This window comes from Podarcis filfolensis (assembly GCF_964270895.1).
Source record: "Podarcis filfolensis genome assembly, chromosome: 5".
Lineage (NCBI taxonomy): Eukaryota > Metazoa > Chordata > Lepidosauria > Squamata > Lacertidae > Podarcis > Podarcis filfolensis.
This window is the reverse complement of record NC_139608.1, coordinates 44,665,142-44,689,427: the sequence shown is the minus strand read 5'-3', so window position 1 is coordinate 44,689,427 and position 24,286 is coordinate 44,665,142. Positions and strand designations below refer to the sequence as shown.

Genomic DNA, 24,286 nt, shown 5'->3' with positions numbered 1-24,286 from the left:
AGCTGCAACAACAAACTGACAGGCTCCCTCTAGGGGACACAATTTCTATTTGTATCCATTTTTAAAATGTATCCAACAAAGGAGATTACTTTCGGTTTTCAAATACTTTGTTTCTTTAAAATGCAGAAATGCAGAAAGTAGCGTTGAAGTTAATTTGTTTCTCTCTTTTTTTTAACTATCTGTCAAAATGCTCCACTTTCAATCAATGGACGTCTCAAACAATTTCTGTCCAGACACCCCGTCCCCAGGTTTGGGACGATGGAAACTTAAATTCCTTTACTCTCCTCCTGCAGGATTAAACAGTCAAATCCCCCCCCCCTTTTCTCCTGCTTCCAAGGGGGTTTTATTGGTTGTAGATGCAGGAAATTTCCAACTTTAAAACAGTTTTCCAGGCTATTAGATTGCAAGGTCTTTGCTTCAATCTATATACAAAAAGCGGAAGGTGGACTTCCTGTTTAAACCTTCCCGCTTCGTTGCCTAATTCACAAATTTTACTGATTTCTTGATCCAATTTTCCGTTTTTACTCATGGGTACTTGATTTAGAGTCCAATTGTCATCAGGAAAAAGTCAGCGCTCTCCGGCAATGGCTGTGCGGCTTCCCTCCGTGGAAATAGCAATCGGTTCGCAGCACCGCGCTGCTCACCCCACTTCACTCCGGAGCCCCGGAAAGGGGTTTCCTCGCGAGTAGGGGAGGTGCTCTTGGTGCTGTGCCGAACCCCACGTTCCCAGGCTTCTCCGCCTGGGATTTCTAGCGGGTCCCCGCCTTCGCCGCGACGGGAAGACCCAATTTCCACAGAGCCCGTTCCTCCGGTCGGAGGAACTCCGCCATTCGTCGTTGGCGCTAACCCGGAAGTCCTTTTCCAGATGGAAATACCAAAGAGGCCCTGATAGTAAAGTGTGTGCTATGATGCTTGCAGCAGATGAGGAACAGACATTGTGCAAGTTTGTGTGTTGGTGTTTCTAGATGTACAGGGAAATAAATATTTTTCAAACTTCAGCTTTAATTTTTATGAGATTAATTCCACCAGTCTATTACACCTAAAAATGTTTTTTTCCCATTTCATTGATGGATTTGCCACTTTCATTACTCTTCCTGCAAACTGGGTACTGTAGTTTGTTGAGGGTGCTGGGAATTGTAGCTCTGTGAGGGGAAAACTACGGTTCCCAAGATTCTTTGAAGAAGTCATGTGCTTTAAATGCATGGTGTGTAACTTTTCGGAGACATAGGGAAATGGATGGATATCCCAATGCATTCTGATCGTGAGAATATATAAATTGTTCCCATGGGATATTTAAGCACAATTTGGGTTCATGATTCATCTTCTATGGGGAAATAACTACAAATGTATTTTAGTGGATTTCTTTGTTCTCTCTACTATTGTACATATTGATCTTTTAGAAACTTTTACTGTGGGCCAACCCCACAAAAAGTGTCATTGAACACCGCCAGGGCTTCATCTGTAAGCTTTCCATGTGCATTTAGATGTACTTAGTACATAACCTGACCCATTTCTGTGTAACACTTGCATGCCAGCAGCAAACATGCCCAGGCCATCAGCACCTGGTGTGCTAATACTGTACAGAAATCAGACATTGAATATGGTAAATATATCTGGGTGCACATGCAAAGCTTACATGGGTAAGGGTTTTGCCCTATGGCCTCAACACCATCCAAGTTTATTAACACAACCCCACTTTTATTTATTTGGCTCAGGTATTAGTCACCCTTCCAACAAGAGCTCAGGGCAACTCGCAACCTAGTAAAGGTAAAGGTAAAGGTACCCCTGCCCGTACGGGCCAGTCGCGACCGACTCTGGGGTTGCACGCCCATCTCGCTTAAGAGGCCAGGGGCCAGCGCTGTCCGAAGACACTTCCGGGTCACGTGGCCAGCGTGACGAAGCTGCTCTGGTGAGCCTGCACCAGCGCAGCACACGGAAACGCCGTTTACCTTCCCGCTATAAAGCGGTACCTATTTATCTACTTGCACTTAAGGGTGCTTTCGAACTGCTAGGTGGGCAGGAGCTGGGACCGAACGACGGGAGCTCACCCCGCTGCGGGGATTCGAACCGCCGACCATGCGATCGGCAAGTCCTAGGCGCTGAGGTTTTACCCACAGCGCCACCCGCATCCCAACTCGCAACCTATTGTGCACAAAAAACTGCCTAAAGTTGTGCATAGTAAAATGTAACGCTAAAATCACCCTGCTTGCCTGTTTCTCTTTCCCATGACCTTAGCTGGGGGTTGGGCTTTTTTTTGGGAGGGGGGTGGAACAGAGTTTTAATGCTATGCTATATATGTTTAATGATGTCCATATGGATTTGTGGGCTCAGGAATTAAATACATAATAGCTCCCGATGACATAACATGGAAATACAACTCCTACAGTGCCAGTGTGTAGACATTAAAGGGTTATTAATAAAAATGAACACTTTAAATAGAAAAACAAGCTTACCGGCACAGACTTGGCTTCTAGCCCATCTCTGAGTGGCAGTGGGGGAAAGGAGGATTGAAAAATGTGCTCTTTACCTGGGTCAGTGTATGAAAATGAACATCTTTCGTACCATTTGGTGCTTAATTTTTCATAGGGGATGCCTGGGGCTTTTAAAGTTTTCAACCAGAGTACAAACAGAAAGATGATAAAGGGGGTTGAAGAATGATATTCAGCCAAGCACTGAACATTTCAGTTGCATGTTACAGGGGAGATTTTGACATTTCAATATTAAGCATTCATGTTTGGTTTGGCAGAACTGTCCAGAAGGTTAGATCTTAACTTGTCAGAAAGCAAGATGCACTTTGTTTCTAGGTGAGCCAGGAAAATAACAGTGTGCACCATTTGAACATGACCTATAAGAAAGTTGCATCTGGTCTGCAAGAAAACTAGTGCCAAACAAAACCAAATTACAAAAATCCAACTGAAAATACAGTATTTACCTTGAGAATAACAAATGCTTGTACTCTTCTCCAACCTCTGCTTCTTCGTGTCTACTTTTGGGTCTGGGAGTGTGAGTTTCTGGCCATGTTGCCCAGACTGGAAGGAGTCATATTTTAGTGGGAGAAAATATATGAAGTACCCCATTGCACTGATGCACGTAACAGTCTTCCTCATCCTGGCATTGTGCATACAATGCCAACTAAACATGCCCTCTCTTCTTCATTCCCCTTCCCTAGCCATGCACAGCTTTGCAGCACACATAACCAGCTATGCCTTTTCCGTTCCTTCACAGGTGCAGCATGCATCTGTAGAGCTGATCCAGTATTGAGTGGAGACTTAATGAGGTTGCAACAGCACAATCTCTCCACACACACACACCCACTTCCCTACATAGTATTTTCCAGGAAATAGGATAAGGCTGTAAAGTTGCTCTTTCATTAGGTCCACACATTTAACCGGTGGTGAAGGCCATCGCTGGCAGATAAAACATTGAACAAATGCATGCATCAGGGTGAAATGACTTGCCTCAGGCAGCACCTGTGTGGGGGCCGAAGGCAGGAACGGTGTGTTATTGGTGCAGCAAGGCTTTTAGAAAGTGTTGGCCTTGGGGGCGGAGAAGCAGTTGGACTCCACCCAGCTATCGCTGAGTATTCCTTTGGCTGTGGTATGTTCACTTTTAAATAAGTTATAGGCCCAAGTTATATTTACTTCTGGACTTCTACTCTGTGGTAATGGCTGGGCAATGTGCACTTCTGCACAGGTGTGCACAGTCACTTTACTGGAACCCCCATTTTGAGGACACAAGGTGGTCATGGCTGGCTATCCCTGTCAAGCAAGTTTTGGGATACTATCCAGCATTTACCGGTAATATGTGCCCAGCAGAAAACCACAATATTGACACCAACTGAAAAGAGTTGCCAGAAAAACTTCCAAGACATTCCTGGAACAGAATATGAGAAGTCATGGGTAAATTTAAAGAAAAGAGAAGAAACCTCTTGATTTTCTTTTACTAGGTCAAAGCCATTCTTGGGAGTTGGGCCTTCAAAACTAAAGGCAGTTAGCTTCCTTTTTAAAATCATGCAGAACATATGGGAATTGGGTTGTTTCTGCCAACTTTCCCCCTCTCTGGAACCAAAATCTTCCCAGGGATTGTTCCTAATAGAATAAGGCTGGGGGTGGGGAGGGGAGAGAAAGCCTGATGTGACTCATACAGCTGCAGCAGAAACAACAGAAATAACATGCCTTTTTTCTTGAGAGCCATCGTCTTTCTAATAGTTTCAGTTCAACTGGAAACCATTAATGTTGTTGTTTCAACCAGCCATTCAAAGAGCACCGGTGGGCAAGGGAGAGAGTGAGAGTGTTGCCCCAGTTTTGGTCATAGAAATTAATTAGCAAAGACAAGAATGGAACATGGTGAGTTGTGATTGTTTATTCTCTGCATGGTGAAGCTTAAGAGGGTTTTCTTTCTTCTTTGGCAATCACTCGTAGCCAAGTAAGATTGTCTTCCATGAACACAGTGAGTCCATAAGTGACTGTGGAGGCCAATTCTGGATCCACACATCCTTCCACAGCGGGGACATAGGTTTCTGGATGGGAGTTGATCACAATGAGGGTTTGCCAAAAATGTCTTGCTCTTAGCTCATTTCTCCTTTTCGCCCTGAGTTCGTGTTTCCTCAAAGTCCATGACACCTTTGGTAAAGGCTGTTCAGGTTCTCTTGAGGCTTCTTTTCAAAGCAACAGATAGAATTTTGAAGTGTAACACTTCCAGGGGGAGAAATCATATTCTTGAATGCTCCTCTATGTAAAAAAAAGAGAAAAGTACAGTACAGAAAACAACAGCTCCTTTAATGTAGTAAAGTGGCACACTGGCATGCAAGGTTTAGTGCATCATTGGCTCAGTCCTCGGCAACACCCTGCCACTAGAGATTCAGTGAGCACCTTCTGTGCCAACTTCTAAACACCGGCTGGAAACTTCTGTATTCCTCCAGGCCCTTGCAAGCAATTAAGAGTATTAAGAGTACATCCTCCACAATGGTCTATTGGTGTTTGCTTTTAATTTCTTTTTGCTTTTAACTTTTTACAAATTTATTGTTTGCTTTATGTTTTTATATTGTTGCAAACCGCTGTGATATATTTTTATGATACAGCAGTATGTAAATATTTTTTTATAAGTAAGTACATAAATGGGATTCCTTGGGATTTATTTATTATTTGCCCCAGGCAGGGCAAGTAAATACTCCAAATAAATAAATAAATAAATAAATAAAACAAACAAACAAACAAACAAACAAACAAACAAACAAATACACATAGTTAACACACACACCCTCTGAGGAAGGGTGGCCAGGAGAGTGCTGCTGGTATCATTATTCTGTAGTGGCTAGAAGTTTTTTTTTATTGGTAATTTGAAGTTTAAATTTGCTTCAGGCAGCACAGGCATGGAGCAGGTGTTCTGCAGAGCTTTGAAAGAGCTGGGGTGGTGGGCTAGCTGGCAAGGCAAGGAAGCAGGGACCCAGCGGGCACAAATCTGCCACCCTGTCAACTGAGGCAATAGCTCTGATAACTGGGTTTCTTTTGCAGGGCTGGTGTAACTCTTTTTCTCATAGCCGCTGCAGTATGAGTATAATCTGTTCTCCACCCGGAAAGACAAAAATAAAGGAGCCAGGAAGTAAACTGTGGGTGTGTCGCTCTGGCCTTTTTATGTTTGTGGAATTTGTAAGATCTGCTTTCCTATATGTCAATCATTGTTATGCCTCTATTCATTGGCTAAAACCAGTGAAAGTTGGGTGTAGACTAATTTATAGAACAAATGAAGATAATGTCTGAACATTTTCCTGCACAGCTAGTGAGGGGGGAGCAAATGCCCATAGTGTGGGGTAGTCCTCTTCCCACTGAGCAGCTTCCCATTGGTCTGGTAGGTCGGGTGTGTTCCAAATTTTCTCTTTCCTACATGCATTTCTCTCCCTCTGTTTTAGGAATTCTCTGGCACCGCCCTTTTTTCCTCTTCTTATTCACTGGCTGTGTGGTCTCACTCTTCGATCATCTATCACATATTAAAACCCCTCTGTCCCACTCCGCTCTTCAGCTGTTATCACTGGCTGCAGATGATGTCTTATGCAAATCTGTCCCTCATTCTGAGAAGTACCAGTGGGTGGGAGTAAGAGATATTGTATGCATGTAGGCTTTGTTCTCTGCGTGTATGTGCTGGGATGCACGGCCCACCTCCCATAACTCCGAGCAAACACAAATAGCAGCTTTGTGTATTTTGCATAAGCTAAACAGCAGAACACTTTCCAGCTGCTCCTTAAACGAAGGACAACTTCATGCTCTAACCCTCATGTAAGTAAATCTGTTGTCATGTTCAACTTCTGCTTTAGCATAGCTTTTAAGCATTGGCTTGTCTTAAAGATGTATAAACACTTCTACATAGAGGGTCTGAGTGGGAAGTGAGAGGGCTGTCCTCTGTCATCACACTTAATTAGATTCAGGCACTCCTTTATTCTGTTCTTGAGGCTTTCCTGTTGTACTTTTAAGTCACAATCTGTATCAAATGTTCAGCTCCAGCTGCTTTAAACAAAGATCATACTTAAAAATGGAAAGTGAAGCGGCTTTGTGGGTTACATTTTCAGCAAAATGTGAGCAATTTTCAGGGTGAAAAACATTTACAAAAGTTTTAGCACTGCTTCAGTGATAGTTGACAGTGCAATCCTATGTATGTCTACTTAGGAAAAAAGATTGAGTTCAATGTGGTTTACTCACAGGTAAGTGCACAGGATTGCAGCCTTGGGCTCCCAAATGTCTTGAGATGTTAGTCCTAACTGCCCTTGGTTTTGCCTGTTAAGACATTTAGATGTTACTGAAAGTTTGGCATCCCCTTTCCCCCAGTATTGCACTTGGATATTGCCCTAGGGAAAGCAACAGTTCCTTCAAGGCAAGTAGCTTAGTAAATCCATCCCCCCCCCCCCCGTTATGCTGTGGCAAATTAGTACTGAGCAGGGTGGGGACATGCTGGTAAAATGTTTAGTACAAGTGATTTAGCTGGTAAAATATTCGTATTTGCAAGATTTGCCCTTACCCTTTGCAACTTGTCCTTTTTAGAATAGGTATGACTGTGTATGATCAAACTGGAGTGCCTGGCTGTGACACAAATTCTAATTATGCATTTTCTAGTTCAAGGATCTCTAGATGTTGTTGAACTACGCTTCCCATGATTATAGGAGTTGTAGTCCAGCAACAGGGCAGGGGGAGGTTAGCCACCCCTGTTTTATCAACGTCTCTTCCCCTCTTCTAACACACTTAGGTCCAATCCACAATTCGGGTTTTTCCAATGCCACAGCTTTTTCTGGTTTGTGAGGCACATAATGCATTTCCAATCTGTTGTGATTTCTGTTTGCTCATTTGATCTGGATTTCCATGTGAACCAGCCTCATGTTAACTGCTGGAAATAGCTTTGTTCTTACAGAACCAGTTTGCTCCCCTTTGCCCTTCACCTTCCTCTCCTGCTCCATCTTTAATCTTAGGCAGGTGGGAGTGAATCTGTAGGCATGAAGTTTTAACGTCTATTTTACTATACAACTCAAATGTTGATCATAACTAGGGAGGGGGGGGCTCACTGCTTCTCTGTGCACACCTTCAAAATCCCTTTCTCCCAAACCTTCAGTTTTTCTCAGGCGGACGAGAAGAACTGATTGTGGTGGTGACTACATACACTCTGCAGTTATTTCTGGGGCTACAGATACTTCTTTCCCCTAATGGAAATTAATTGAGAGCCATCCTTCTATTAACTTGCATGGCTAAAAGAAAAGGCTACCCAGAAACTGGGTTGGGGGAATCTTATCTGCGAAGGATAACAGAACCCTTGGGGTGAGATTCTCCATCACCACCACCATTTATAGAGATCCACTATCTTCTTTCCTCCTATGCAAGCTAATGGAGGGATCACTCCATTATCTTGCATCAACTATCTGTTCAGGTGTGGAGGTGTGCTTGTAAGAAATGACCTTTCAGGCATCACCCACTCCCAATGTTGTGTGATAAAGAGCGGCAATTCTGTATGTGTGACTTCTTATTGCGCTGCACAATGGCATGTAGCACAGAATTTGTGTTAAAAGCAAGGGAGAAGCAGTGTTGCATTTCATACAGGTACCCTCCACAAGTTTTGAAATATAATTCTCATCCGCTCCAACCTGCATAGGTAGAGCTAAGGAGCCAGAGACACATGTGTTCTTATAGTCAGGCCCTTGAATCACTCTGGATGAAGTCTACCGAACAGGTATCATTGCAGTGTAGTGCTGGACTAGGACTGAGGAGAATACAGGTCAAATTCCCATTCAGCCATGAACCTCACCACCCCATAGCCTAACTTGCCACAAAGGGTTGTTGTGAGGCTAATATGGAGGTGAATGACACCTTGAGCTCTTCACTGTAATAAGGATATAAATGTAGTAAGTTATATGGAAATGGTAATCAATTTCTGTCAGGTATAGGTAAGCTCAGCTTAGAAAGAAGGTGCTCATCCAGACTTGCTTTTGTGCCTCATTTCTAGACATAGGTCCACTCTTTAAAGCTCCATGTCTGAGTGCTTCTTCCCCTGCCACCCTGGCAGTTTCCCCCCAAAAACCTACTCTTTACCACTATGTTGTGGTGGGTCTTAAGAACTGCTTTCTATGCAGGGAGAGGAGAGGAGAGGATGGGGCAAAGTTGCATGAGTCTGACTTGCTCCTTTCTCATCCAGTGAAGAAAAATGTTCACATAAACAGGGTCATGTGATTATGGAACTGACAGTATCATGAATACTTGCAATTTAGAGTGTAACAAGAATGTCAGTCACAGTTTAAGTGACCCAGGGGATTCAGTCTGAGTTCTATGATGAGGAATGGTTTGCAAAATATTATTTCTTTCATACTTGTTTAAAGTATTTTATATCCCACCCCATATCGAATCAGTCTTGGAGAGGAGTACAAAATTCATTTAAAACAGCAATCACATTCATAACGCTAGAATAAAAAACCATAAATAGCACCCATAATCATAAGAATGCTCTTTCACCTGGAGAATATGTGAATTGGCCCTGGGACAGTTCCCTTTCTGGGATTAGCATCTTTATGATGCCAAGGATAACCAATTTTCCTAGGATCAGGGAGGGGTGAGGACAGAGGATTATGGGAAAGGACAGCGTGTTAGTGCAGGGAATATATATCCTACTTGAGACTTCCTTTGGTTTCTTGCAACTTCAGCAAATACTACACATTTTCTAGCTTTCATATGAGACCATAAGAGCTAGAGGTTTTTTTAATTAAAAGAAAGGCAAGATTGTCAAGTAAAATCAAATTTATTTCAAATTTAAATAGAATTACCTTGATTGCACTGCGCAGAAGAGTTGCGTAAGAATAGCATATTATTGGCTTAGATTGCAGCAAGTTTAACAGAGCCAAACTTGCAAGAAACAGGAAAGATAATCTGATCAACCATATAGAAAATATGTACACAAGTGAGAAGCAGGATATCTCTTGCACATCCTTCCGTGGCAAGAGAGTCATGGAAGCATGATTCATAGTTTGAATGCCAAATATATTACCAGCTCTTGTCACAACACCCAAGGGATTTCCAGGCACTTTTGCCGTCTGACTTTGAAATCCTGCTAGGTGAGAGAGAGAGGAAGTGAGTTGGAAATCTGTGGCATGCCTGCTCCTCCTTATGTGTCCACTAGTCCCAGTGGCGTAGCGTGGGAGGTGCAGGGGGGGCCGGCCGCACCGGGCGCAACATCTGGGGTTAGGGCAAATCCATGGGTTAGGGGGCGAAAATTACTTGCCTTGCCCCGGGTGCTGACAACCCACGCTACGCCACTGACTAGTCCCATAGGGCAACCATATTTTTTCAGCGATGACTAGAAAGGTTGTGCACCAATCACTTGTGCAGAATTTTTTTCTAGGAAGCACTGGTACCTATAGAGGGAGAAGTATCAGCGGAGCCATCAGGGCAAAACTTTGGAGCAGAAGTCTAGGGCCCCCTCTCGGGAGAATGTGCAGAAGGGACACTCCAACCTACAATGCACAGGATGACTTACCTCACATTTTGAAGTTAGTGAAGTAAATACACCTTGTGATCTAAAGAGGAGCTGTTTGTCAGACAATTAAGTCCAGAGTCTAAAATGTACCACTGCAGGTTAGAGTGTCTCTCCGTGCCTTTGAGAGGCTTCACTTAGACTTGGCCAGTGCTCAGGTACCAATGATTCACCGAGAAGGTTTTCAAAGCTCAGCTTGTCTGCTTTCCAGGCCTGTGAGCACATGCTCCTTCCCCTTGCCCAAGCATCCCAGACATCTTGGTGATGCTGTGGGGAAATGCCTTCTGAGGCATGTCAAGGAAGAGGCAAGTTCAGACTGGGTGCCTTGCATGGCTCCTGGAGTGTTAATAAAATCCAGAGGCATAGCTGTGATGCATCTGTCGTAGCAAAGCAGCAGCGACACGTCCTGTGGAAGACTTAACCACTTTTGAGTGTTCATAATAAGTTGTCACTGGAATGGTTTGGGGAGCATTATATCAGGAAGACTCGGGGCTTCTGTTTTGTTACGGGTGGATTTGTTGCTGTAGCAGTACATGTGGTGGGCTGGAGCTCACCTCCCAATACCAGAATCTCTGCTGCTTGCCTGGGCAGGGCAAACACATTAGCAAGTTGAGGTTATGCTAGTACACCAACAAGAACACTGGAATGGCAGCAGCAGTCCAGCAGATGTGCTGTCATGGCCCCTTTCTCGCTGCCCCCCTGGCCCAGCCCTCTTTGCATAAACAACAGTGACACCCGTGTCAGAAGTGTGGCTCAGCCCTACCACGCATGTACTACTGTTGTTTCCTTGTCCATGGTCACACCCACACCATACATTTAAAGCATTCTTCTACTGCTGTAAAAGTCATGGTTCCCCCCAAAAAAGAATTCTGGGAACTGTAGTTTGTTAAGGGCACTGGCAATTGTAGCTCTGTGAGGGGTCTCTTAACAACACTCAGCACTCTTAACAAACTACAGCTTCTGGGGATTCTCTGGGGGAGGCCATGGCAGTCTGAAGAGGTAGAAGAGTGTTTTTAATGTATGGTGTGGTTGTGACTCACTGCTTTGTGCTCCAGATAACCCTCTGCTGAGGAAAAGATAGTCAGTCCAGGAAACATTTTTCGAAGGAGGCGAGACAAGTGTTAATCAGCAGCATCACAGATACCAATCACTGTTAAGCGCTAGACTATAACATCAGATGCACTCACCTTTCTGTGCCGATGAATATCAGAAAACTTGGCTGAAAGAAAAGCCAAAGCAGAATGTTTACCTCTTAGAAATTTCCTCCTAGGCCTCTCTAGCACTTGGTAGGTCTACCAATGGGTCCTATTCCAGATTACAGTTTATGGAGATAGTACTGCATCACATTTCTCAGAACCAGAGTGCCTGTAAGTAATTATAATTAGTGCATTTGAAAATGTTCTTTGACTTATGCAAGAATAATAAGAGATGCAATTTGGGGAACTTCTGGTTGCCAAATCTGACTTTCCTTGCACAATGCAGACTGTGCATCAGACTGCAGCGTGGCGATGACAGGAGAGAATGATGGTAAGTGTGCGAATTTCATAGTACATGTGCCCAGGGTGGGACAAAGGTTAGCAGTCATGGAAACAGATTAGGACAAGGAGCAGAACAACTGGAAGGCCTTCTACATATATGTTAACAATGTGCATGGCACAACACAGTGTGCAAGCGGAGTATTGCCCCAAGGATTTTCTCATCCAAAATTGGACACAGGGAAGCAATATGGAAAGGGGAGGCAGGGGTCTTCTCCAGACATTGAGCATTCTCCATGGATTGCTTTCACAAAGCTTACATGGAAGTTATATATCTCTCTCCCCCTCCCGTCATTCTTTATGGAGCATTTGTTCTGATTTACTTGCAGGATAGTTATATGACAACCAGTGCACATTCTGATATCATTGAGGGGTGTTTACACATATTCATCATTCTACCATCCCACACTTTTCAGTGCATTTTCTCGTCAGTTTCCTAACTGCAAAAGCCAGTTGTTGTTGTTGTTGTTGTTGATAGATAGATAGATAGATAGATAGATAGATAGATTTGTTGCACTAGGGCAACAGAACAATGTAATCTTCTTGAATAGTGTAAATCTAAATTTACAGGATGCACTGGAATCCCTCCTGCAACATACAGTCTGGAGGCATCCGTGGATAAACAAGAAAAGAATGTACGATTACTTCAGTAGCATGTGGCTTCCTTACAGTAGGACAACATGGGGGTTGTGCCAAAGGCTTCATGCAAAGCGTGAGGTTTTGAGGAAGGATTTTAAGAAACGAAAGGAAGGAGGTGGCATCCTTATTTTAGGCAACCTTTACTGACTGCTGCCCATCTCATATCATGGCCAGGAAGATGTGAGTGGTGAAATGAAATTAACCTTCATTGGCTTTTGGGGTGACAGCTGCAAGCATCCATTTCCCATCTAGTGGCATTGTTGCTCCAAAGGCCAGTGTAGGCTGACTTGAGTGTGTGGTTCAATGCTACAGAGACCACTTACATATTGACAAAAAAACAGGGAGGGAAAGGGCACAGATCTGTATAAAATATGCACATGCTGATTTATATGTGCAGACACAAAATGCAATTACAAATAGGAACAGAGCACACCTCACCAGACTGCAGAACACTGTGACCAGCTGCTGTCCAGCAGCTAAATGTTGACAGGCAAGTTCAAGGCTTCTGCTCTCCTTTCATATGGCTATCTTTAAACCATACTTGGGACAGAACAGCACTTCACATAGAGGATGCCTTCAAACAGAGAACGGTAATGTTGGGTACATGCACATCTCTGCCTTGTTGTGGTCTGATGTAATTTGAAATCAACACAGATTGTCTAAAAGGTTTGGCTGGCATTGATTGGGAGGGGTTGGGGAAAGAGCCCCTAATTACGTATGCCCTGCTTGTCTGTCAGAAGTCTTAGAAGACTAGTTTGTACATTGGGTTCTTCTAGATCTCTATCTCCACCATGAGGTCAAATGATGCATTACATGGTTTACCTTCTGTTTTTCATTTTAACTGTGAAGTCATGGCTAGCTGCAACTGGTCCAGAAAGGTGCGCTTTTCATCTAGTGGGGGGTGGGGTGGAGGATACTGTGCAGTATTTGCAGCTTTGCTTTCTCTCTTATTCCTCCTACTGTTTTTCATTTGTGAGCAGCCCTTTAAAAAATCTGCATCACAGAGAGGCAGACAGAAGATAAACAAGGGAAGCTGTGTTGGGTCCATAAAGGGGGTGGGCAGATCATCCACAGTTCAGCGAAGAACTTTATTTGGGCCAAGCAAAACATCACAAAATTTTAAGTATTTTTTTAAAAAAAATATTCATTTTAGTATTGGTACACAATAATAAAACGAAGAGAAAATGTGAATCTTAAGTTTGTATTGGGAACAGAGGGAAAGAACAGATAGAAATAATACACTGTGATAGAAAATTAATTTATTGTAAATAAATTATAAGGAGCTATATCCTCTGCTACTTTTTCATTCTATAATTGTATAAACATGGACCATCTTTCGATACATTAAAAAAAACAATTTAGTCATTTGTTTGCTTTATCTACAAGACTGTTTTCTGTAGCCATTCCATAACTGTTGGGAGATTTTTACATTTCCAAAATTGGGCATACAAAATTTTGCTGTTTTGCTGTGTGGTGGGGGTAGGGAGAGAAAAACGGTAAATGGTTGTAGTCCAAATGCAACAGTTGTAATATGAAATATAAGAGGAAATAACAGACTTGCATGCAGGATTGCAACTTTAATTGAATCAGGCTCAACTAGAATCTGTGCAGGTGTCAGGTTGCACCTGCTGAGTCAAAACACACACAGTGGCTCAGCCATTCCGCTTCCCACTTTTAAAATATAAAATCCAGTCGCTACCTGGATCTGTCCCTGTCCTTAAGTGAAGCACAAACATTCCTTGTTAGATTGAGAAGTCAATTAAAGAGAAGCATGACAGTTTTTGTATTAGCAAAGCTGCAGATTGATTTTAAGGTGTATACAAGGATAAAGGAAAAGTCAGTAGAAATCAAATTGAGTAACATACTTACTTGTCAAATGGAAGTATATCAAAATATTAAGGATGGGCAGACTTTACCCCATTTCTGCCCTGTGGGTTTGCTCTGCTCCCATGCTTCTGCTCTGCCTTTCTTCAACTTGGAGAATTGCTAAATTTAGTTTCAGAACTGGTTCAAGCACAGTTTGCCTCAGCTTTTAGGATCCTTCTGTTCATATGCTTATTGTTGCTGCTGCTGCGTATTATTAAGGTGTGCAAATACTTATGGGCATTGAGGAAACACAGCCGGCACCCACAAAATCACAAGGCCATTGTGTGCACCATCACATCAAGATGATTTTTTTGTACTCTGTTTCATTAACATACATAACCACTAGTGCACACTGGCAACCTGGATGCTGGGGCCAGGGGCAGGGAAAGACTCAAAGAAATGGAAGAGGCTTATGGCTAGGGCAAATGGCTTCAATGCAGCCTCCAAATAAAAAACGGAAGGATAGGCAACATAGGAAAGTGGTCAGAGGGACTGAAAACAAAGATCAATTGGATGGAATGTGGTTTTTATTTTTCTTCTTTATTAATAAGAATTAGAACTCCCTGGGTTCCCCACAACTCAAGCCTTGTTCTAGAGAGGAATGAATGTGTTCATTCCATAAAACAGAGCTAAGGGTCCTTTTCTTTTCCTGAGCAGGGTTCTTATATACATGGTCTGGCTCTGAATCACATGAAGCACAGTTCTTGTGTGTATCTGATCATCATGCATGTACAGTATGTAATTTTGAGAAGGTTTTTTTGCTGTATTGTTAAACAATTTTTGAAGGGAGAAAGGAAGGCTAGCAGATTGCTAAGGTATCAGTGGCATACCACAAACAAGACAAGTTAATTTGCAGCCCCCAAATCTGAGGTGAACTTAATATAGGGAGAACTTTATAAGCTTCCTTTATTTTGGTCCACAGAAAAATAATTACAGGGATATAGCTGGAGTGGAAAGTCTGTTAACTCAGCCTCCTTTCCTGCTTAAAATCTTCTAGCTGTCCCTAATGGAAAGACCCCACAACTTTTCCTGAGTAATCCAATCGGCTGTTCAATTTATATTAAACTTACATCTGCTGCATTTCAACCTCAACTCATTATTTCTCACCCTGCCTCAAGCTATTATCCTTTAAGCAGTTATTCAGACTTAAAAATAGCTATCAACCCTTGTCCTTTTTCTCCCAACATGTAGAGTTCCTTATATACCATACATTCCATTTTTCATTGTTCTCTTTTCAAGGCTTAAAAGCAGTGATATAAAGGCCAATTTGCATGACCAGATTCACCCACTCACTATACTTTTTCAACAAAAGTATCACACCAGCTACCGTATTTTTCGCTCTATAAGATGCACCAGACCATAAGACGCACCTATTTTTGGGGGGGAGGAAAACAAGAAAAAAAATATTCTGAATCCCAGAAGCCAGAACAGCAAGAGGGATCGCTACGCAGTGAAAGCAGCAATCCCTCTTGCTGTTCTGGCTTCTGGGATAGCTGCGCAGCCTGCATTCGCTCCATAAGATGCACACACATTTCCCCTTACTTTTTAGGAGGGGAAAAGTGAGTCTTATAGAGCAAAAAATACGGTATATCAGCTTTCCTCAATCTGCCTTTCAGATGTTTTGGGTTCTAATTCCAGTAATCAGAGATAACAAGAGTTGGAGTCCAGTGACATCTAGTAGGCACCAGATGCGAAAAGGTTAAGCTATACCCGTAGTCTTCAAGCTTTTCAGACCCAGGACCCACTTTGCACCCAAACATACATTTGGGGATCCCTTTCTGAATAGTTTACCATATATTTTCATAGTGGTAGTGCTCATGTTATGACTCACTAGTGGGTTTGGACCCACCAGTTGAAAGCCATTATTCAAGTCACTTTCAGCATCCCTGGGATGTGTGTATGTGTGTGATGAGAGTTCTACAAGTCAGTGCTATTCAGGTGTGCCCCAAAGGACTTCAAGCATAAGGATTGGCGAGTTTCTGCCTGCTACACTGCATTCGTGATCAAATAAGGTGTAGGCAGTTAGGAGGGGCACCAGGCTTAAAAAACAAACCATTCATGTCGATGGAGAAAATTAAAAAAACGATAATGAGTGATTCAACCAAAATTCAGAATGGAAGACCCATAATGGTTTATTCAAAGGCTCTCATTTCCAAAGCTCATTATAAGTGCATAACTCCTATGTGGGTCAGAGATCTGCTGCAACTCCGATACATACCGGTACATCTGCAACTCAAAATGTCTGCATCAGACCCTGACAATCTGGCAAACACAAATCTTTCCTCATAATATTTAGCAGATGCTTCTAAATATGTTTCCCACCTGTCATCTTATTAGGTGTTACAGCCCCACCTTTCCCCATTTATCTTACAATTGCAACCATCTCTGTTAAATACCTTCACATTCAAAAGGTAACTGAGAGCTTTCTTGTGAGCCAAGTGTTGCCAGATGTGAGAGAGTCCAGTTGGAGAACCTGAAAGATAGATAAGGAATCCTGGACTGGTGTTTCTTCAGGCTCTAGTGGCCCAGTGCATATGTTTGACATGGGGTTCAAAGTAGCCCGCATTATGCATATGGAATGCCTGCCTGAAATGTTTTCCCTCACCTTTTGAATATAACAGCCACCTGACCCCCAAAAGGCCCAGTGTTAGGACTTGAGCCTGAAGCAGAGTGTGAACCTTGAGAATGTCAGACGGGATTCCACCTGTGCACCATCACCAACCTCTGGCCAAAGAGGCAATTCCCATTAGCCTCAAGCAGCATGGCCGATGGTCGGGGATAATGGGAGTTGTAGTCCAGCAACATGTAAAAGGCCACATGTTCCTCATTCCTTCTGTAGGATGACCACAAAGACCTGCAATAAGCTTATTGAATATCACTAAGAAGGAACTTTCCCAATGGCAGTACCTAACTCCATATGAAATGTTGCCAGGCAGGCCTGTTCTCTTTCCTGAGTATCATGATGATTTGACTTGCTGGTCTTCCCTGATGCAGATCTGCCTCCACCACAAGTACTCATGTCCAGTATTGTTTGCTTTGTGGTCTCTTGAACCCTGATCCACAGACTACACTGAAGCCAGATCTGGCATCTCATGCAATAAGACTGTACTAGTCACCTGCTAGTCGGGCGAAGGAGCAGTCATGGAGATTAATAGGTATGTGCTATGAGCACTGCAGATTCCTCCTCTTAGAGGCAGGCGAGCCCTCACATTTGGAGAGCGAACTCCTTCCATTCCTCTCTAGGCAGACAGAGGGAGAAAGAGGAAGCAGCCCAGCCACAATTCCTGCATCTGATAGAGACACCGCGGTTACAGGGAGGTGCCGAGGCTGGGAGTCGGACTGTTCTGCCATCAGATGGGAAAGGGAGGGCAGTCAGCTAGTCCCCAGAGGGCTTGCAATTATACTGCCCCCTGGAGTTTTGAAGGCTGTGCTTCACAATACATTGCCCGCTCAATTATTTTTGAAATGGTTCTTACAATGTGGTCTACAAACTGGTGTTGGACCAGTTGTATCAATACATCTCACAGCCCTAGCCTGAAACAGGGAGGCCTGCTCTACCAGTGTTTGCTCCCCTTGTTATTTAGAACTCTGCTCAAACACATGGAATAGAGTAGGCTCCCCGCTTCAGAACCTCTGCCCAAATGTGTGGAAATTGACATGGATGTGATGAAAGGGAAGGGGCCAGTGAGCACTGCCCCATCTAACTGTGCGAGTAAGAATGCCTAGATTACCCATAGACTGATCCAAGGTCACCCAGTAATTTTGGGGCTCATTTGAACCTGGGTCTTTGCAATCCTAGTCACAACACACTAACCACTGTACTACACTGGCTAATCCGTATCAGTAAAGGTTAGATGAAACCCAGCCTTGCTCCAGTTGACTTGGGGATGAAGAAGATGGTGTAGACATACCAACTTCACATGATAGATGCATGACTTCCTCCATGAAGCCTCCTGTTCCTCTTGACACAAACTGGGGTTCTAATAATTGGTTATAAACTTATAGTGCAAGGTCTTCTAGAAGTTTCTGAACTACAACTCCCATCAGCTCCTACTAGCATGACCAATGACCAGGGATGATAGTTGTAGTTCAGCAACATTTGGAGGACCAAAAAAACCCCGCTCCTGCCATGGTGTCTTAGTGTCAGGTTATACCATCAAATGGTAAAACATTTGCTGGACTGTCTCACATCAGGCTGTGCTGGACTAGGGTGGAGGTTTGTGTGTTAGACTGTTCCCCCTATGCAAGGCGGGAGGTGTCATAGAAAACTAGTATGTCAGGAAAAAAGGTTGCCTTCTCTGGATGTTATTTATACCATGTTGGCCTTAGGAAGGAAAAAATCATCTTGAATTGATAGGCTCTGGGTGAGCCTGCTGGAGAATTAGTGTCTGCAAAGTTCAGTCTGCCTCATGCTCATCACATACCCATAAATTTCTTTTTATCTGAAGCTCAGCAAACCCATCTGTTTTCTTTAATTTAATCCAGGAGGGGAAAACATTGTTCTGTCATAACTCAGTTTTTCTACTATTATGCATGTTAAAAGACATTTTAATAAGAAAACGTATTTGATATTCATAATGGTTTCTGACATTTTAAATTATATTCTATCTTGTCTTCTGTATTTAAAAATAACAAACATGAAAGTGTGGCTGAGTCATCAGCTGAGCCCCGAAATTAATGAGTAGCAAACATTAATATAGACAGACACAACATCTGGTCGTAACCTATTATTTGTACAGTGAATGAAAAGTAAGAATACACTAAGCAAACTCATTCTCTGTTGATCCTTACGTAGCCACAATGGCACCTTCCATGCACAGGGTAGAGGTAGCAACTGGATTGGGAAAAGCCCAAAGTTTGCAGAAGTGCACAGTTAAAAAAAACAAACCTTTACCAAAAAAATCTGAAGAGGGGGGGATTTGGAAGAGAGTCCAGTGAAGATGGAGATGGGCACAGAGCCCTGGCTTGCTGGGTATGGGAGAGATGGAATGGAGTATCTTGGAAGAGGTACGTAAGAATTATTCTGCTGGATCAGGCCAGTGGCCCATCTAGTTCAGCATCCTGCTCCCATAGTAGCCAATGAGATGTCCATGTCCATCAGAGCTTTCCAAACCGTGTGTCACGAAACATTAGTGTGTCTTTTGCAGTGTGTAGGTGTATTGTACAAACGCTATCCACGCTCCTCCTGGGGCTGGAAAAGGGTTCGTTTAACGTCCAGTTTGCTAGTAAAACTGAATTACTATGTTGCAAAATGATAAAAAAGGTAAAGGGACCCCTGATCATTAGGTCCAGTCGCGGATGACTCTGGGGTTTCGGCTCTCATCTCACTTTACTGGCCGAGGGAGCCGGCATACAGCTCCCGGGTCATGTGGCCAGCATGATTAAGCCGTTTCTGGCGGACCAGAGCAGCACACGGAAATGCCGTTTACCTTCCTTGCAGAGTGGTACCTATTTATCTACTTGCACTTTGACATGCTTTCAAACTGCTAGGTTGGCAGGAGTGCAAAATTATACATGTCTATAAAAGTGTGTCACCAGCATGAAATGTTTGGAAAGCTCTGCTGCAGGTTATCACTGGCTGGAACTATGAAGAGAAGCACTCTATGCTGCAATATTTTGTTCCACATCACACTTCTATTGCAGAACTCATTTTAGAGCTTCTGAATATATTGGAGGGGGCAGGAGTGTGTGCAAAGCAAATTGTTAAATGTAACAGTTTTTAAAATTATTATTGTCCTGCCCTTCCTCCAAGGAGCTCACGGTGGCGTACATCATACATCCTCATACCAATCTTGTTCAGTTGGTAAGCCTAAGAAAGTGGCTGCCCCAAGGCTAACCAGTGAGTGTCAAGGGAGCAGACATTGGAATCCTGGTTTCCCTGGTCTTAAGTGCAACACTCTGGCCACCAAACCACACTGACTTTCTAGTCTAGCTAAGCTAGGCTGAGTAAGAGTTTGTGGGATGTAGCTATGACTGCATCTAGATAAATATAGCAAAGCCAGCCTTGCGAATAAGCCCACTAATGCTGCCAGTGTATGTGAAATTTCAGTAGCCCTCTTGCCCAGATCCATGTTAATTTTAAAAGCTCCTTAAAAGGAAAAGGAAGGGGGAAAACAACCTTTATTCTACAGCCTGATCCTGCATGTGTTTACTTGGAAGAAAGTTCCTCTATATCCAGTGATACTTACAAACCAATGTGCGTAAGATCACACTGTTGATCTTATGCCCTTAAAACACGCTGGTTTATTTTATTTTGTCCCCCCCCACACACACAATTAGATAAAGGACCTTACCAGTGTTTCCACACAACTTTTAGATCAGCAAATAAGGGATAATCTAATTTCCTTGAAAAATCCAGTCATACACAGAACTGCTCAATGTCAAGATTGCAAGGCATAGGAGGAGAATGAAGAGCTGATTCCTGAACCCCTGCTTTTATTCCTGCAGAATTCTGCAAAACAATTGAACCTCAGGATATTACAGTAGCAGAGCGGTGTGCAATAGTTGCTGCCAAGATAATATAAAGCAAGGGGGGCATATAAAGCCCTGTGTAGATGGGCTACAGTGAGAGGATGGTCCCTTCTGATTCCCAAGAGAGTTGTTGTTGTTGTTGTTGTTGCTTTGTCTGGGCTGCTTTTCTCCCAAAGGGGCTCAACGTCCCCATGGGAAGAAAACCACAGCAAACCACAGTTTGAGGGTTCATGTCTAACATGCTTGTACCACATTTAAAATTGCTGACTTTACAGAAAGTCAGTGCAACATCCAAAGTTGCTTTAAAGATTGCTGGACTGTAGGAAGAGATTTTCTCCAATAGGTGGAGTATCTGCTTCAGGTTTGTTTTATGATGGCACATTCACAGCTGAGCTGGCCTCCCAACAGATGAAGTGGGAAGAGAGCAAGAGCGATTGCGCTGTGTTTATTGTGGAAACATGCCACGTTTTCGTAGATTTACAAGCAGCTCATTGGAGCGCCTGATTGCTCTGCAGTTTTGCTTTCAGTCCGTTATTCTTGCTGATATGTTGCTGGTATATATCTCACTGAGACTGCAAAAGATTCTTTCGGAGACATGACGTGGGCCAAAGCACGGAAGATAGAAACCAGCTGTTGGGCAGCATTTCTTCCAGCGGCTTGAGGAATTCCAGCAGGCTGCAAGAGTCTGATTGGGGATTGCCATATACTGGCTGCCTTTGCAGCTATGTTGGTCAACGCTGGCTGAAGTAAGGTTTTCATGGCAGTGATTTTTGTGCTGACGTTAATTTGTGATCGTTGTGGTAATTCAGGATGACACTGTTCTCCCTAAATGGGGAAATTAGCAGGATAGGATCTTGCTCCTTTCTAGATAATTCACAGTCCTATTTTCAAGAGAAGGGATCCTTATATTTAAGCTCCACACAAGTACTCCTTTCTGTGCAGTATCTTGAAATATTTTTAATACCCCCCATCTTAAGAATCCAATTACATGTTTAGTTTTTACTCCCACAATTGGATCTTGCATCTCTAAGCTTCCCTGCCTTGAATATGTCTTGTTTCTGGTCAAGTTTACCCCCCCCCCCCATAGTTGTCAACTTGCAGATTTGAAAAAAAGGGACCAGCTGTCTCAAAAACAAGGGATCAGCAGCCAAAATAAGGGATTTTAGTCAACCAACTGAAATACGAAGTTAAAAGGGACCAGATAATTTTGGAGAGCAGTGCCGGTTTTTAGCCCTTTGTTTCCAGAGGTTGCTGCTCAAGACACCAGCTGATGAAACACTGCAATTAAATAACTACAAGCAGCAACCACTTTTCACAAAACCAAGTCCAAGCTACGAAGATGCTGCTGCAGTTCTGTATCTTTTCTCTCGTGCTCCATCTGCAGCTCTCAGTTCCATCAGGCGGGGCGGGAGGGGGGGGATAGCACCCGAAGTAAACCTGCAGATCAGACCATCTATGCTAGTCTACCACTACAAATCTATGGGAGAAGCACTTGCGGTCCTTCCTCAGCTTTCCCCCTCTATGGTTAGCCCTTGGAACAACTGCCCGCGCCTCCTCCTCCTCCTCCTCCTCCTCTCTCTGAACTGCTTTCTCTATGGTTGCCCTCGCTCTCCTCTCAAGGCTCCTCAGCAATTCATAGGCCACGCCAGGCTGCCCATCTCATCCGGGTCCTTCGGTGGCGCAGCCGCAGTACAGTCTAGCGGGAGCGGCGGCAGCGGCAGCGAAGAGCAGAGGTGAGGCCCCAGGCAGAGACGCTCAGTTCGGTGGCCACAAGGAAGATGGCAGCGGAAGGGCCCAAGGCTCCCACCAGTCCCGGCGGGGAGGGGCTCCCTGGGGCTGTGGCTGGTGAAAGGAGGCCAGGGGGGCAGGGCGGGCAGCCAAGCAACACAGTTGGAGCCTCCCTCCTCCCTGGCCAGCAGGGAGGAGGGAGAGGAGCTGCTTCCTTTGAAACCCGGGAAATTTAAGGGACATCATCAGTAAGGGACAGCAGCAGGACACGGAGCAGGGATAAGGGAGTTTCCCACCAAATAAGGAACAGTTGACAGCTATGCCCCCCCCCCCCCCGGTTTTCAATGTCTTAGATATAAGACAATAGAAATTCACTGGCCCTGTTGGGGCATCATGCTAAGCCATAGTTTATATCCTGCTGCAGCTGTGAGATTGGCCAGGAGTGATGCAGCATCCCAAGTGCTCTTTCTGAGCAGTGTGTGGGGAGCTGCCTGGTAACCCTGGTCCTGATTTCTGAGGATTGGGCCCTCGCTGTTGGCTTTCCTTTTGCTGGCAGAACTTATGCTGGGCTGCCAGGTCACCTGACAAGCTGAATGGGCTTCGGATCCAGTGTAAGCCTCCCCCACCCAGTGTTCCCACCCTCACTACTGCCCCGGAATGCCCCCTTTTCAGGGCTTGCATCAGTTTAAGATCCACTGTGCTTGGCTGAGCCAACTAAGCCTGGATGAGGGACTGAAGCCAGTGTGTCTTCAGCTGATCCAAGGTTGGAGACTTATGCTGGTGTAGCTCAGCAGAACCAGGAACCAGCCAGCTGAGCTGAAGATCCACCATATCCTAAGCCATTCAGTGGGTCTGGGCTCAGGGTTGCACCCTTAGTGATGCTGAAAATGTTGCAAAAAAATAAATAAATGAAATGGTTGAGCGTTTTTAATAGTAGGCTTTTGTATAATGGCAAGGAAAAACCTGACACAGAAACAGACAGATTTTGCATTATGATAAAAGAAACAAAAAACATAAATTACGTGCATTGTCCACATGGCTGAAAAGCAGTCCAGGGCAGAGCAGACGCCTTGCTCATGTCATGGAAACATCATCCCTACATTGTGGTTAATGGGCAACCACAGCCAACTTCTTAGTCAGGAGTTGTGACTGGACATTTTTCTGGAAGTGGTTCCTTACTTCAGGTTATAGGGACAAGAATCTGCCATGCACTGAGTCAGACCATTCGTCCATCGAGCTCATTATTGTCTCCACTGACTGGCAGTGGCTTTCTGAGATTTCAGGTCTCTCTTGAAGTTGAGACCTTGTGCAATTAAAACAGCTTCTCTAACCCCTGAGTTATGGACCTTATCTCAGCAGATACGTGAAAGACTTGTGGACAAGGCTTTTAGTTGTTTTTCTTTACACCTTCCACCTCCTGTTTTCGCAGGCCAACCAGCATAAAAGGTATAATTGTCTTCCCATCTCTATAAAATCTTTGGGCTGTATTGTTTTCCTCCCCCAGTAATTTACAAAGCAAACTATTGTTATGTTCTTGAAGGGAGCATGGAAAATATGCCACTAAAAGCAACTCAGTCTGAGAGAAACTGTTTTCAGACCTTCAAGAATGAGAAACACAAGGAGAGAGCTGCACGATGAACATGATTTCTTCCATAACATAAAGACTCCAAACTCAGCTATTTCCCTGGAGGCAGCAGCTGCCCTTTTATTCCTTGCAGAGGAGAATCTATGCAAACATAGAATCAACACAAGCATGCAACAGATCCACAATGTGAAGTCATTCCAGGGTGCCAGATGTCCCTGACTTACACATCTTGGTTTGGGGCTCCTAAGTGGGTTGTTCAGACCTAGTGGGTGGATAGCTAGGCTATGGCATTGTTATCAGTGTACCTAAGAGAAGCGGAATCTGATTCATCTTTTGTCAGGTCGCGGCCAAGCTCCATAAGAGCCTGCAGTTGTGGGCGGCAGGGGGGAAGGATTCTGTTTCAAGCAGACCTGGTTCCACAGACCCAGAGGTAAACCAATTGCTTGAAAACAGGCTGGTGTTCGGA

The 24,286-nt window shown here is 43.9% G+C and overlaps 1 protein-coding gene and 1 long non-coding RNA gene across 25 annotated transcripts in view; one reads left to right on the top strand and one right to left on the bottom strand.

Annotated features, from left to right (window-relative positions):
- The window catches only part of SH3PXD2A (SH3 and PX domains 2A), a 254,016-nt gene that overhangs the window by 121,388 nt on the left and 108,342 nt on the right, over window positions 1–24,286 (top strand). For 2 of the 12 annotated variants that reach the window (XM_083616491.1, XM_083616490.1), the window contains exon 1: window positions 6,008–6,272. The exons of 9 other annotated variants lie outside the window; for them this stretch is intronic. In XM_083616491.1, the coding sequence (XP_083472617.1) occupies window positions 6,133–6,272 (140 nt within the window). In that variant the 5' untranslated portion in view covers window positions 6,008–6,132. Of the gene's footprint in view, window positions 1–4,330; window positions 4,347–6,007; window positions 6,273–24,286 lie in introns of those variants that run through there. One more of the 12 variants, XM_083616494.1, reaches the window with a different exon arrangement.
- The window catches only part of LOC310763809, a 40,883-nt gene that overhangs the window by 11,497 nt on the left and 5,100 nt on the right, over window positions 1–24,286 (bottom strand). Inside the window, exons 2-7 of one of the 13 annotated variants that reach the window (XR_014548810.1) lie at window positions 16,433–16,509; window positions 12,604–12,744; window positions 11,246–11,361; window positions 8,982–9,062; window positions 6,693–6,767; window positions 2,933–3,029 (exon numbers count right to left, since the gene is read on the bottom strand). This is a non-coding gene — a long non-coding RNA (uncharacterized lncRNA). Of the gene's footprint in view, window positions 1–2,932; window positions 3,030–6,692; window positions 6,768–8,981; window positions 9,063–11,183; window positions 11,216–11,245; window positions 11,362–12,603; window positions 12,745–16,432; window positions 16,510–24,286 lie in introns of all 13 variants that reach the window. The other 12 variants (XR_014548812.1, XR_014548814.1, XR_014548815.1 and 9 more) reach the window with 12 other exon arrangements.